At 38.3% G+C, this 14,342-nt stretch overlaps 1 protein-coding gene across 3 annotated transcripts in view; it reads right to left on the bottom strand.

The window, feature by feature from the left end:
* The window catches only part of HSDL2 (hydroxysteroid dehydrogenase like 2), a 60,645-nt gene that overhangs the window by 23,483 nt on the left and 22,820 nt on the right, over window positions 1–14,342 (bottom strand). For 2 of the 3 annotated variants that reach the window (XR_011568200.1, XM_019966726.2), the window contains exons 4-6: window positions 11,837–11,951; window positions 9,672–9,775; window positions 6,157–6,255 (exon numbers count right to left, since the gene is read on the bottom strand). Coding sequence is in view for 2 of the 3 variants with exons in the window: in XM_019966726.2 (XP_019822285.2) it covers window positions 6,157–6,255; window positions 9,672–9,775; window positions 11,837–11,951 (318 nt within the window). In the remaining variant the exon portion in view is untranslated. The remainder of the gene's footprint in view (window positions 1–6,156; window positions 6,256–9,671; window positions 9,776–11,836; window positions 11,952–14,342) is intronic. The other variant, XM_019966727.2, reaches the window with a different exon arrangement.

Here is a 14,342-nt window from a genome sequence, read left to right as displayed (position 1 = left end):
TTTTGCCGTACATTGACATGAATCAACCATAGGCACACGTGTTCCCCATCCAAAACCCCCCTCCCGCCTCCCTCCCTATCCCATCGCCCAGGGTCATCCTTTGGCACCAGCCCTGAGCATCCTGTATCATGCATCAAACCTGGACGGGCAATCTGCTTCACATATGATAATATACACGTTTCAATGCTACCCTCTCAAATCATCCCACCCTTGCCTTCTCCCACAGAGTCCAAAGACTGTTTTTTACATCTGTGTCTCTTTTGCTGTCTCGCATACAGGGTTATCATTACCATCTTTCTAAATTCCATATATATGCATTAGTATACTGTATTAGTGTTTTTCTTTCTGACTTACTTCACTCTGTGTAATAGGCTCCAGTTTCACCAACCTCATTAGAACTGATTCAAATGCATTCTTTTCAATGGCTGAGTAATACTCCATTGTGTATATGTACCACAGCTTTCTCATCCATTCGTCTGCCAATGGACATCTAGGTTGCTTCCATGTCCTGGCTATTGTAAACAGTGCTGTGATGAACATTGGGGTACACGTGTCTCTTTCCCTTCAGGTTTCCTCAGTGTGTATGCCCAGCAGCAGGCTTGCTGTGTCGTATGGCAGTTCTATTTCCAGTTTTTTAAGGAATCTCCACACTGTTCTCCATAGAGGCCGTACTAGTTTGAATTCCACCAACAGTGTACGAAGGTTCCCTTTTCTCCACACCCTCTCCAGCATTTATTGTTTGTAGACTCTTTGATAGCAGCCATTCTGACTGGCATGTGAGGGTACCTCATTGTGGTTTTGATTTGCATTTTTCTGATAATAAGTGATGTTGAGCATCTTTTCATGTGTTTGTTAGCCATCTGTACGTCTTCTCTGGAGAAATGTCTGTTTAGTCCTTTGGCCCATTTTTTGATTGGGTCATTTATTTTTCTGGAATTGAGCTGCAGGAGCTGCTTGTATATTTTTGAGATTGATTCTTTGTCAGTTGCTTCGTTTGGTAATATTTTCTCCCATTCTGAAGGCTCTTTTCTCCTTGCTTATAGTTTCCTTCGTTGTGCAAAAGCTTTTAAGTTTACTTAGGTCCCATTTGTATATTCTTAGTTTTATTTCAGATTAATCACTTTTAAGTGCACAATTCTTTGGCATTAAGTACATTCACAATGCAGTACATCACTGCCATCCATTCCCAAAACTTTTCAAAATATCTTTTAAAAAATTATCTCAATAAATTGGTTTATAATAGTATAGATGTTTCAGGTGTTTATATTTAGACTTCTGTATACACTACAGCATGCTAACCACCGAAAGTTTAGCTTCCATCCATTACCATACAGTTAATCCCCTTTACCGATTTCACCCTCCCCACACTTCCCCTCTGGTACCCGCTACTCTGTTCTCTGTATCTGCACATACACATATATTCTTGTATGTGCTCACTGAACCAAAGATACCATTGATTATCAAGTGTAACCACCAAGGAGAAAAAACCTGCCAGTTAAACTATAACACATCAACTATATATGAGCAACCTGGTATCAAAGATGTAAACTTGAAAACATGGGCATCTCAGAATCAAGGAAATATGGTATAAACTGCTTAACCTAGTTGATAAGTAGGTCCCTTGAAAATGGAAACCAGTTTTGGTTTTGGTTTCTAGTACCACAGAGGCCAGCTGCCACCTTGACCTCCCTGGTTAGCTGAGTTTTCATGTCTGGACCACGCTATATGGTCCAGAAAGAAAAGATGTGTCTTTTAAATAGAGGCCTCAGAAACCGCGAGGAGCCTGAACACCCTTTCAAATCCATTTTCAGTGCCTCCATCATAAATAATGCAATATTCTAGCTAGGTTTCCTGCCTCCTCTTTCCACAATCTTACAAGTTAGCCTATTCAGATGCTAAATTAAACTTCCTAAACCTCATCAACAAACCACTGCTCCTCTTTGCCTTCTGCTTATTATTGCTCTCCTGCCTCTAAAATTCTAAAGTGACTCTCTACTGAATACAGGTTAAAATTCAAGCTCCTAAACTTGGCAATCAAAACCCTTGGCCTCAGTCTGTCCATCTCACCCACAACCTCACACCCCCCCAACATCCAGGCCAATCCGAACTATTCGCCAGTCGCTCCAGTTCAGAGGGAAATAAAAAGTCCACACCCCACCATAGATACACCATAACACCTTCTTGCAGTTCCACCAAACATCCAGTATTTTCCCATACTTCAGACTCTGTTGTTCCCTCTGCCAAGAATGCCTTGTTCAGTTCTCCTTGTTAATTCCAACATCCTCAGTCTTATTTCAATTGTTTCATTAAAGGACCTCCCTTTCTGACTTTTCATCTGAGCTACATGGTCCTCTTGCTATGTTTCAAAAGTATCCTTTACATCATTCATCATGCCATGTAACATAAGGAGCATGACCGTAAATTCAATTCACTATATTATACAAGTCTAGGACCCAAACGATACCAAGGGTTCCAAGATGTCAAGTAAGCCTTCTATTAATAAAATGAACATCTCAACTAAAGCAAAGATCTAGGCAGTGAGCTGATTTCTCCTGCCAATCCTGATAATGTCCTTCACATTCCAAGTCATACAATATTCTTCCCCTTTCTTATATAAACCTTTTATTTGGAATGTCTGTTATGGACCTACATGGAAACTAATCATACTGCCTTCATTCATTCATCAATATCAATATTTATTGAATGTCTGTAATGATGATAACAAAATGGACAAAACAGAAACTATATAAGAAGCTTTTCTAGCAAGAAAGACATTAAACGACTATTGTTATTGTTATCAGTAATTTAAATTCAAATGCTGTAAGTGATGTGAAGGAGATGTAGATACTAACTTTCTGACTCTATCAACTTTAACAGCAAACAGCAGTGATTAAGGCAGGGAGAGGAAGCTGAGAAAGGATGAGAGAAGGAAAAGAAGCTGAAAAAAAGAGGCAAAGAAAAGTCCAAGTTTTAAACTGTTTTACTGTGATTCACAATAAGTAACAGTTCTTATGAGCAAGACTAAAAACACATAATACCTACACATAAACACTCATAAACATATGCATGTTTCATTTATATAGGATGTTCATATATAAGTTTTAAAGTTTACCAAAAAACACTATTACAATGTGCAATGCTCTCTAATATTCTCTATTTCAATTAAAAATAAAATGAAACAACAACAAAATTCTGGCTGCTATCTACTAAATCAATTTCACAATCCACCAAATTGATTTCATGCCTCACTAAATTGATTTCATGACTCACCAGTGAGTCTTGACATGTAGTTTGAAAATATCGTAGAAGCAGTTTTTTCACTCTCATCTTTTGCCTGATTGCAACAAATACCATTCTCTAGAAAATCTTAAAAGATTTTTGTCTGCTAGAGTAACATAAGGGAAATGAAGAAGCAATAAATCATGGTTCTGATACCCTGGTAGATTAGGAAATAAAGGAATCTTGGTCAAACTGGCAGATGGAATATTAAAAAAAAACTGATTCCTCATAAAAAAAAGTTAAAAATAGAACTGCCACATGATCCAGCAATTTCACTTCTGGGTATTTACCCAAAGAAAATGAAAACACCAATTCGAAAATATTTATGCATACCCATGTTCACTGCAGCATTACTTACAATAACCCAGATATGGAAGCAACCTAAAAGGCCATCAATAGATAAATAAGATGTGGTGATATATAATACATACATACACAATGGAACACTACTCAGCCATTAAAAAAATGAAATCTTGCTACCTGTGACAACATGGATGGATTTAGAGCATATTATGCTAAATGAAATGTCAGACAGAGGAAGACAAATATCATATGGTTTCACTTATGTGTGGAATCTGAAAAACAAAATAAATGAACAAAACAAAATGAAAACAGACAGATACAAACAGGTGGCTGCCAGAGGAGAGTGGGGTACAGGGTGGGGCAAAATAGCTGAAAGTGATGAAGAGAGACAGACCTCCAGTTATAAAATAATAAACCACAGGAATATAACATGTAGCATAAGGAATATGGTGAATGTTAGTGTAATAGCTTTGCATGGGGACAGATGGTTACTTGACTTATCACAGTGATCAGTTCACCATGTACGCAAGCATCAAGTGCCAATGTTGCACACCTGCAACTACCGTAAAACTGTAAATCAGCCGTGTTGCTGCTTTGTAGTCACCAGGTTGTGTCCGACCTTTTTGCGACCCCATGGACTGTAGCCCGCCAGGCTCCTCTGTCCATGGGATTTCCCAGACAAGAATACTGGAGTGGGTTGCATTTCCTTCTCCAGGGTATTTTCCCAACCCAGGGATCAATCCTGCATCTCCTGCATTGGCAGGCGGATTCTTTACCACTGAACCACCAGGGAAGCCCTATATCAACTACACTTCACATAAAAACCTTTTTTTTTTTAATTCCTGGAGTTCTTATTAGAAAACAAAGATGGTAATGAGAGAGCTGGGTGCAATGGCTAAATTTTCCTGACAGTTACATTAGCAACATATCCCAGGGCTCCATAAATTCTGCCCCACAGCCTCCTGTTCTCTCAGCTTCAATACCATAGACCATTAGGCCTCTCACCAGTGCCAGGGCTGAGGAAATGTCCTCACCTGCACACAGCAGATGGGAAGTGAAAGAAACCCCTCCTTTGTTCCTAAGCTACGACTCTGGGTACAGTCCACACTGCTGTACGTGGCAGTTCCATTCAAGAGCACCTCTAGGACCATTATAATTTGCCAAAATACTGAATTAAATGTTCTTTTGCAGACAGCTCTATCAACCGACTCATTTACGAGCTGAAAAGGCCAAAGAGGTGTCCACTGAACCCTGCACAATGTCTGCCCCATGGCAACTGTCCACTAGATATTTGTTGAGTGATGAATGAACAAAGAAAACAATGCCAGAAGGAAGAAGAATGGGAATAAACAATATCAAGGTCCTTAGAAGATATAGGAATACATTAAATGACCCAATGGGGAGAATCAGGAAAATCCTGTATTGACCCTAAGGAGATTCCCTAGAAAGGGGTCACACTAACTTACATGTTGGAGTCCTGATGTTAGTGCAACAAAGGTTCTGTTAATTTTTTTTTTAAGTGAAATGAAAAAGTGATTCCCACTATGTTTTCTCTTTTTCATACTTTTGTGGGGTAGGATTGTCATTTAGAGTGAAGAAAATAAAAGAGGTTAAGGTTTTCATAGGCACTATTAAATATATGAAAAAAAGGTAGACTAAGAATAGTTTTTTTTCTTTTTCTTCCTTTAAGTTGTTCTGATATATAAGTGGAGGATAAGTAGGACAAGCCTTCCCTTTCTGTCATTTTCCTCCCCTCATGTTTACACAACATGTTCCCTAACCTGCAAGCCATCAGCTTCCACTGTACATTTAACTCAAAAGCTGCATACAAAGCCCAGCCATAGGCAGGTTACCCTGTCACCTAAAGGGGATCCAGACACTCTGTGAACTCAGAACTTATGTGAAAGTACAGAAAAGTCAGCTTCTCATAAAGGAAAAAGACAAATTAGTAAGAGTACAAGAAAGTAAAGAAGCATTTTCTGGGATGTGTGAGGAGAAAATAAAAGTAACTGCAAGAGGATCTGCAGAATTTAAGGTACCAAAGACAAGGGTGGAAAAAAGGTTAGGGAAGTGCAGCTGGCTTCCTATTGGCTTTTATGAGACTCTTCCAGTGTTAGTGTTTCTAGTACAGCAACCATGTAGTCAAATAGAAGGACTGAAAAGGGTCCTTCACATACAATAAAAAGCTGAACTTGTTTCCAAACAGACATACTGAGGTTTCCTTTTGATGATCTACTCATTTGCACCCACCCCACCCACCCAGTACTTTTGCCTGGAAAACCCCATGGATGGAGGAGCCTGGTGGGCTGCAGTCCATGGGGTCGCTAAGTCGGACATGACTGAGCAACTTCACTTTCACTTGTCACTTTCATGCATTGGAGAAGGAAATGGCAACCCACTCCAGTGTTCTTGCCTGGAGAATCCCAGGGACAGCAGAGCCCGGTGGGCTGCCGTCTATGGGGTTGCACAGAGTCGGACACGACTGAAGCGACTTAGCGGTAGCAGCACCCACCCGAGAGTGTCTAAGGCAGTAAATGAGAATCCAACAAATGGGTTTCTTTCATAAGTACATACCTGTTCTAGGCCACAATGCATTGACTGCAATTTCACCTTTAAATTCTTCTGCCATTCCAAGTACACACATAGACATACCATATTTAGCAATAGTGTAAGCTGAAAGAAACCATCAAGAATTTAATTAGGAAACAAATTAATTTGTGAGTATAAATAACCAATTTCCTTCTATTACTGTTTTTCCTTGATACATTTTTCAGAATTATTTAATATTTATATTAGTACAAAAACTTTGGGCTTGCCTGGTAGCTCAGACGGTAAAGCATCTGCCTACAACGCGGGAGACCCAGGTTCGATCCCTGGGTAGGGGAGATCCCCTGGAGAAGGAAATAGCAACCCACTCCAGTATTCATGCCTGGAAAACCTCATGGACCGAGGATCCTGGTGGGCTACAGTCCATGGGGTCACAAAGAGACGGACACGACTGAGCAACTTCACTTCTTCATTTCACAAAAACTTTTAATGTACTATTTTTAAAAGAACAGTTTTCTATGTAAATAATTTTATATATATCAGGGATGAACTACTTTAACATATTTCCATCCTAGTAATTGTTTAAAAAAAAAGAGGCAGTAATAAACTTTTATTCCTCTGAATATTATGGGGATAAATTACATTATTGTTTCTTTTTTTATCCTTTTTTCAATGAAACTGGCCATTTAAAGGAAAACTGCTGTTGCTGCTGCTGCTAAGTCGCTTCAGTCATGTCCGACTCTGTGCGACCCCATAGACGGCAGCCCACCAGGCTCCCCCGTCCCTGGGATTCTCCAGGCAAGAACACTGGAGTGGGTTGCCATTTCCTTCTCCAATGCATGAAAGGGAAAAGGGAAAGTGACACGACTCTTAGCGACCCCATGGACTGCAGCCTACCATACTCCTCCGTCCATGGGATTTTCCTGGCAAGACTACTTCTAGTAAAACATAAACAAAAGGTTGCAAATTCATTTAACAGAGTCAATTAAAACAGAACTTGTTTTAGTTTTGTTCTGTGGGTTCTTATTCCAAATGTCCTCCTTTCCAAATTTTATGGAATTATGTTGAAATAAGGAGTAAGTATATGATACAATAAACTCAAAGGAGGCACCTGTACATAAATCTTGTTATTTAGCACAGTTACTTCTTTTTTTTTTTTAAGGGTTTTATTTTTATTTTTTTTTAATTTTATTTTTAAACTTTACAATATTGTATTGGTTTTGCCAAATATCTAAATGAATCCGCCACAGGTATACATGTGTTCCCCATCCTGAATCCTCCTCCCTCCTCCCTCCCCATACCATCCCTCTGGGTCGTCCCAGTGCACCAGCCCCAAGCATCCAGTATCGTGCATGGAACCTGGACTGGCGACTTGTTCCATATATGATATTATACGTATTTCAATGCCATTCTCCCAAATCATCCCACCCTCTCCCTCTCCCACAGAGTCCAAAACACTGTTCTATACATCAGTGTCTCTTTTGCTGTCTCGTATACAGGGTTATTGTTACCATCTTTCTAAATTCCATATATATGCATTAGTATATTGTATTGGTGTTTTTCTTTCTGGCTTACTTCACTCTGTATAATAGGCTCCAGTTTCATCCACCTCATTAGAACTGATTCAAATGTATTCTTTTTAATGGCTGAGTAATACTCCATTGTGTATATGTACCACTGCTTTCTTATCCATTCATCTGCTGATGGACATCTGGGTTGCTTCCATGTCCTGGCTATTATAAACAGTGCTGCAATGAACACTGGGGTACACGTGTCTCTTTCCCTTCTGGTTTCCTCAGTGTGTATGCCCAGCAGTGGGATTGCTGGATCATAAGGCAGTTCTATTTCCAGTTTTTTAAGGAATCTCCACACCGTTCTCCATAGTGGCTGTACTAGTTTGCATTCCCACCAACAGTGTAAGAGGGTTCCCTTTTCTCCACACCCTCTCCAGCATTTATTGCTTGTAGACTTTTGGATCGCAGCCATTCTGACTGGCGTGAAATGGTACCTCATAGTGGTTTTGATTTGCATTTCTCTGATAATGAGTGATATTGAGCATCTTTTCATGTGTTTGTTAGCCATCTGTATGTCTTCTTTGGAGAAATGTCTATTTAGTTCTTTGGCCCATTTTTTGATTAGGTCATTTATTTTTCTGGAATTAAGCTGTAGGAGTTGCTTGTATATTTTTGAGATTAGTGGTTTGTCAGTTGCTTCATTTGTTACTATTTTCTCCCATTCTGAAGGCTGTCTTTTCACCTTGCTTATAGTTTCCTTTGTTGTGCAGAAGCTTTTAAGTTTAATTAGGTCCCATTTGTTTATTTTTGCTTTGATTTCCAATATTCTGGGAGGTGGGTCATAGAGGATCCTGCTGTGATGTATGTCGGAGAGTGTTTTGCCTATGTTCTCCTCTAGGAGTTTTTTAATTTCTGGTCTTATGTTTCGATCTTTAATCCATTTTGAGTTTATTTTTGTGTATGGTGTTAGAAGGTGCTCTAGTTTCATTCTTTTACAAGTGGTTGACCAGTTTTCCCAGCACCACTTGTTAAAGAGATTGTCTTTAATCCATTGTATATTCTTGCCTCCTTTGTCAAAGATAAGGTGTCCATATGTGCGTGGATTTATCTCTGGGCTTTCTATTTTGTTCCATTGATCTATATTTCTGTCTTTGTAGCACAGTTACTTCAGTCATGTCTGACTCTTTGCAACTCTATGGACTATAACCTGCCAGGCTCCTCTGTCCATGGGATTCTCCAGGCAAGAATACTGGAGTGGGTTGCCATGCCCTCTTCCAGGGGACCTTCCTGACCCAGGGATCGAACCTATGTCTCCTATGTCTCCTATGTCTCCTGTATTGCAGGTGGATTCTTTACCACTGAGATACTGGGGAAGGCCTGTTATTTAGCATACTCATCTTACATCATTAGGTGTGAAAAGTAAAGTAATTCATGGACAGTTTTTTTTTAAATTTTATTTTATATGAGTTTATCAACAATGCTGTGCTAGTTTTAGGTATACAGCAAAGTGATCCAGTTATGCGTATACACATATCCACTCCCTTCCAAATCCTTACCCATTTAGGCTGTCACATAATATTGAGCAGAGTTCCCTGATCCAGACAGCAGGTTGCTGTTGGCTATCCATTTAAAACATAGCAATGCATACATGTCAATCATGGTAGTCTTAATCAACTTTATTGAAGAATAAGTTATATACAGTAAAACACACCCACTGGTACTTGAGGGAGCTTTCCAGGATGGTGGATATCCATATCTTCATTTGAGTATTGGTTATTCAGGTGTATCTATTTGTCAAAACTCATCAGACTCAACCATTAACAACTATGCATTTTATTTAATGTAAATTATACCTCCATTTAAAAACTGACAGATAAAAGATTAAGAATCTACTTACCAAAATGCTACCAACTTCTGCAGAGAAAACTTAATGTTATCAGTATGTACAAACTGTGATTACATCATCAATACACTGATTTAATGTGAAACAGATTGACTAAACAAGTCATCCCCTCACCTACCACCTACCACAGTGCTGTTTGAACCACAGTGGATTCAGGTTCAGAGGTGGGCTGAGATTGAGGATATGAGCAACTTTACTCTTTTTCAAATAAGGAATGCATGCTTTAGATCTGAAAGCAAAAGAAAACACAAGTCAAAATGCTAGCTTTCTAACAGCTTCATTACTTTTTTAAATCATATGTTAAACTACTTCTACAGAGCAACTGAACTTGTTCAGTAATTTATAGGATACTTTTGTTGGCTTTTTTCCCATTTATCAAGAATGAAGATAGGAAAAGCAACTAATATTCATCCTTTGAAACTTTATATAATGGCCTGAGAATATGATCTGCCTGATGAAAACAATCAAGTAAGTAGCACATTAGGCTTAAATCCAACTTAGATTATCTTCAACTACATCATTCCAAGTCAGACAGACCTGGGTTCAAAGTCTCCTTCTGCCCTTCATTGTGTGATCTGGGGCAGATACATAGAGTATTCCGATTCTCAGTTTTCTCATTTGCAAATGCTGGTAATACTTGCTACTATCTAGGACTGACCAAAGGATTAAAATGAGACAATATATATGAGGTACTTAGAACAGTACATATATTAAACATGAAATAAACAACTGAAATTATTAGTTTACACATTCTGATTTTTTTCATCTTGGTAGGTATGGTATTTCTACCACAAAGGAACTGTAAGTTAATAATATTAATTCTCAACACATTACCAAACTTAATTTGTGCCAACACACAATGCAATATTCCTTTGGGGGCAATTTTAGTTGTTTTTTTAAAAATCCCATTCAAAAAGATAGGTATTTTACAAAAGACACAGGTCCAATATTTTCAAATATTTAACTATTAAGCTATAATACACAGCTTAATAACATATTGTAGCTTACTAACTTCATAGTGTTTAGTTTTATTTCACATTCAATAACTTCTAGGACTTGAAACTAGTCCATTCTTCTTAAGTTAGTTTCTTTCTTATTAATGTACAAAATTCTTGTTACCATCTACAATGTCATTTTAAGTTTATAAACCAAATACAATTAATATCACTAAAGTAAAGGGTTTTTGTACATATTGTTTTTCCATTCCAGAGGTACTTCATAATTATGGGAGTGAGAAAGAAGGACAAACAACATTACCACTGATAGTCATTAGAACAGTGAAGCCGCACCTCAAAACACTGATAGGAAACGAACAACCTATTCCAAGCAATAAGACCATATTTCACACTCAAAGGAAAAAGTTCATTTTATTTACATTATAAACATGAGCTTCTCCTTTGATCTATTAGACAAAACCTTTCCACCAGCACTTTGCTTGCCTAACCCTCAGCATCACTAACCCTAACCAGGTACATTTTCCATGGCAACATGCCCTATCTTACTCATTATACTGAAAACTCAGCGCCACACTTAGATACTAGTATCTTGAGCTTAATAAAGCAGCTAAGTTCACTGTGTGCTAGGCACTGCACTTCTTAGCTTTCACATGAATCATGTTATTTTGAGTGCTGTAAGCTCAAAGGCCTACAGGGCATTTGAATAAATGAATAAAGTGAGCTGGGTATAAGAAAGATCAACTGTTCAAAAATACAGTTGAGCCTTATTATAGAATCTCTATAAGCATGCATTTAACATGATACAAACACATATAATACTGGAGATGATAAGTTAAGTGTTAGTTGCTCAGTTGTGTCTGACTCTTTGCGACCCCATGGACTGTAGCCCTCCAGGCTTCTCAGCCCATGGAATTTTCCAGGCAAGAATACTGGGGTGGGTAGCCATTCCCTTCTACAGGGGATTTTCCTAACCTAGGGATCAAACCCAGGTCTTCTGCACTGCAGGTGGATTCTTTACCATCTGAACTATGAGGGAAGCCCATTGGAGATGATATGTTTAATTAAAACTTAGAAATACAAATAAGGATTGACTAGATTTCAAACTGATTGCTAACCTTATTCAAATATGTTCACAACTAGTTCTCTGACAAAGCACTGCAACACTCATAGCCATTTTTTTCTTTTAAGTATTTATTTGGCCGCTCCGGGTATTAGCTGTATCACGTGGCATCTAGTTCCTGACCAGGGATCGAACCTGGACCTCCTGCATTAGGAGCAAGGAATCTTAGCTACTGGACCACCAGGAAAGTCTGTCCCACAGCTCTTCAACTTACGTAAGATAGGTGCCTCTGGTGTTGACGTTCATCATCAAATCCACTTTCTTCGTAGGTGTTTCCAATGTGTTGGTCAAGCTAATTGCACTGGCATTATTCACCAAAATATCAATTCCTGTTTTCAAATAATCAACTTCTTAGTAATGTCATTTAGACTTTACAACAGAAAGAAATAAACAATATTTATACAGTTGAATCCTGAGTTCACAAACACTTCTTTTAGATAATATGACTGACCAATTTCCCAGCGTAGGACTCAGTAGCTATGTCAAAACAGCACGCAAATGATTTTCACTGGCACTGTGAAGTCAGCCCATCATCAGGGCTCCACAGGAAACCACAAAGACGCTTAGTCCTCAGTAGTTTGTCGCTTCCGTCCTTATCTGTTCTCTTAATTCCTGATCTCTTAATTCCCTCTTTGTCTCCAAAACCTTAGGTCAACTTCCTTAAAATTTTCCCTCCTCTCCAGCATCTTTCCAAGGTCTGCCTTCCTTCCAAGGACACCGGTCTCCCTTCTCCCTTGAAGGCCCTTACTTAAATGAAAGAGCTCCTTTCTGGTCTTGGAACTGGGAAAATAGAAATGACTCAGAGTTTCAATTCTAGGCAAATCATCAAAGTAGATAAACTTATACACAAAATAAATTAAATCTAGAATCATAATTATTTCTGCATATTCTATCTAGTCCTTATCCATATGTAACATTTATGGCTACAAGCTTAAATAATGTTAAATGAAAATGGTAAAATACAAAAGCATCTCAACACATTTTTGCACTTCTACATGGCCTTCATAATTCATTTTTTTTCAAACTAAAGTAACGTTGATTTGCAATGTCAATTTCTGATATACAGTAAAGTGACTCAGTTTTACATATATATACATTCTTTTTTATGTTCTTTTCCATTATGCTTTATCTCAGGATATTGAATATAGCTCCCTGAACTATACGGTTGGATCTCGTTGCTCATCCATTCTATATGTAATGGTTTGTACCTGCTGATACCAAACTCCCAGTCCTTCCCTCCCCACCCCTCTCCCACCTGGCAACCACAGGTCTGTTCTCTGTGTCTGTGCGTCTGTTTCTGTTTCATAGATAAGTTCATTTGTATCATATTTTAGATCCCACATATAAGTAATACTACAGGGTATGTCTCTTTCTGACTTACTTCATTTAGTATGATCATCTCTAGTTGCATCCACGTTGCTGCCAAAATTCTTTTTAAAGAACATTCAATATTTTGTCAAATAGATATATGACAACTTCTATTGCTGGGGTTAGACTGTTGCCATAAATGTCTTTTACTATTCTCTTGACTTTGCTTTGCCCCTCTCTCACATTGTGTGAATAATGGTTTAAATGAGGTTATTATGAGTGAGTGAGTGAGTGAGTGAGTGATAGTCGCTCAGTCATGTTCGACTCTGTGCGACCCCATGGACTGTAGCCCACCAAGCTCCTCTGTCTATGGAATTCTCCAGGCAAGAATACTGGAGTGGGTTGCCATTTTCTTCTCCAGGGGATCTTCCTGACACAGGAATAGAACATGGGTCTCTGAATTGCAGGCAGATTCTTTATCATCTGGGCCACCAGGGAAGCCTACTATTAAGGCATTTCTAAGTTTAAAGACAGGTCTTTAACTTTTCAGTTTTAAAACAGGTCTTTTACTTTTACTTGAAAAGTATTAGCAGATACATGCTTGACTTTATCTTATAATCCATAGACAATACATTAGAATATGTAATGAATTCATCCACCTTTCTAAAGGAATACCCGAGACTGAAGTAGCAATAAAGTTACAAATGACAATTAACAATCAGATGAAATAATTTAGATGAAGCTTTCTCTCTCAAAGAAATGGGGACTGGGCAAGTGGTCAGAAAGGAGATACAATGTGCTTTTAACTTTGTAGGAAAAATAATGTTCAGTTCCATGTTGCTGAATATAGTTCTGTTTTTTGCCAAATAAATCCTCTAGTGAGCCCCAAAGCAAATGAAAGTAGATGAGGACTGAAGCTACAGATTGTGCAAACTGGATCTGACTTGCCAATGATAAAGAAAAAAAACCTGGGTCCAATTAAGGGGTAACAAAATTTTTAGACTCAGATGAGCCAAATAAAAATATTAGGTTGGTGCAAAAGTAATTTAGGTTTTGCATTGTTGAACTCTGCCATTTGATATTGAAATATATTCTTAAATAAATGTGATTATGTTATATATCATTTTAATGCACATTTCTTGCTAATGAATTATTACTTGTTGCTTATTTTATATGTATTTTAGACTATGGAAATAATGTTAGACAAAAAGCAAAACTCAAGAGATTTTCTTATGTAAGTTCAAAATGGGTCATTAAGCAGCAGAGACAACTCACAACATCAACAATGCATTTGGCCCAGGAACTACTAATGAACGTTCAGTGCAGTGGTGGTACAAGAAGTTTTGCAAAGGAGATGAGAGCCTTGAAGATGAGGAGAGTAGTGGCCAACCATCAGAAGCTGACAATGACCA

The sequence above is a fragment of the Bos indicus genome, chromosome 8, assembly GCF_029378745.1.
Source record: "Bos indicus isolate NIAB-ARS_2022 breed Sahiwal x Tharparkar chromosome 8, NIAB-ARS_B.indTharparkar_mat_pri_1.0, whole genome shotgun sequence".
In the NCBI taxonomy this organism is placed as follows: domain Eukaryota; kingdom Metazoa; phylum Chordata; class Mammalia; order Artiodactyla; family Bovidae; genus Bos; species Bos indicus.
This window is presented reverse-complemented; position numbering and strand designations above follow the sequence as displayed.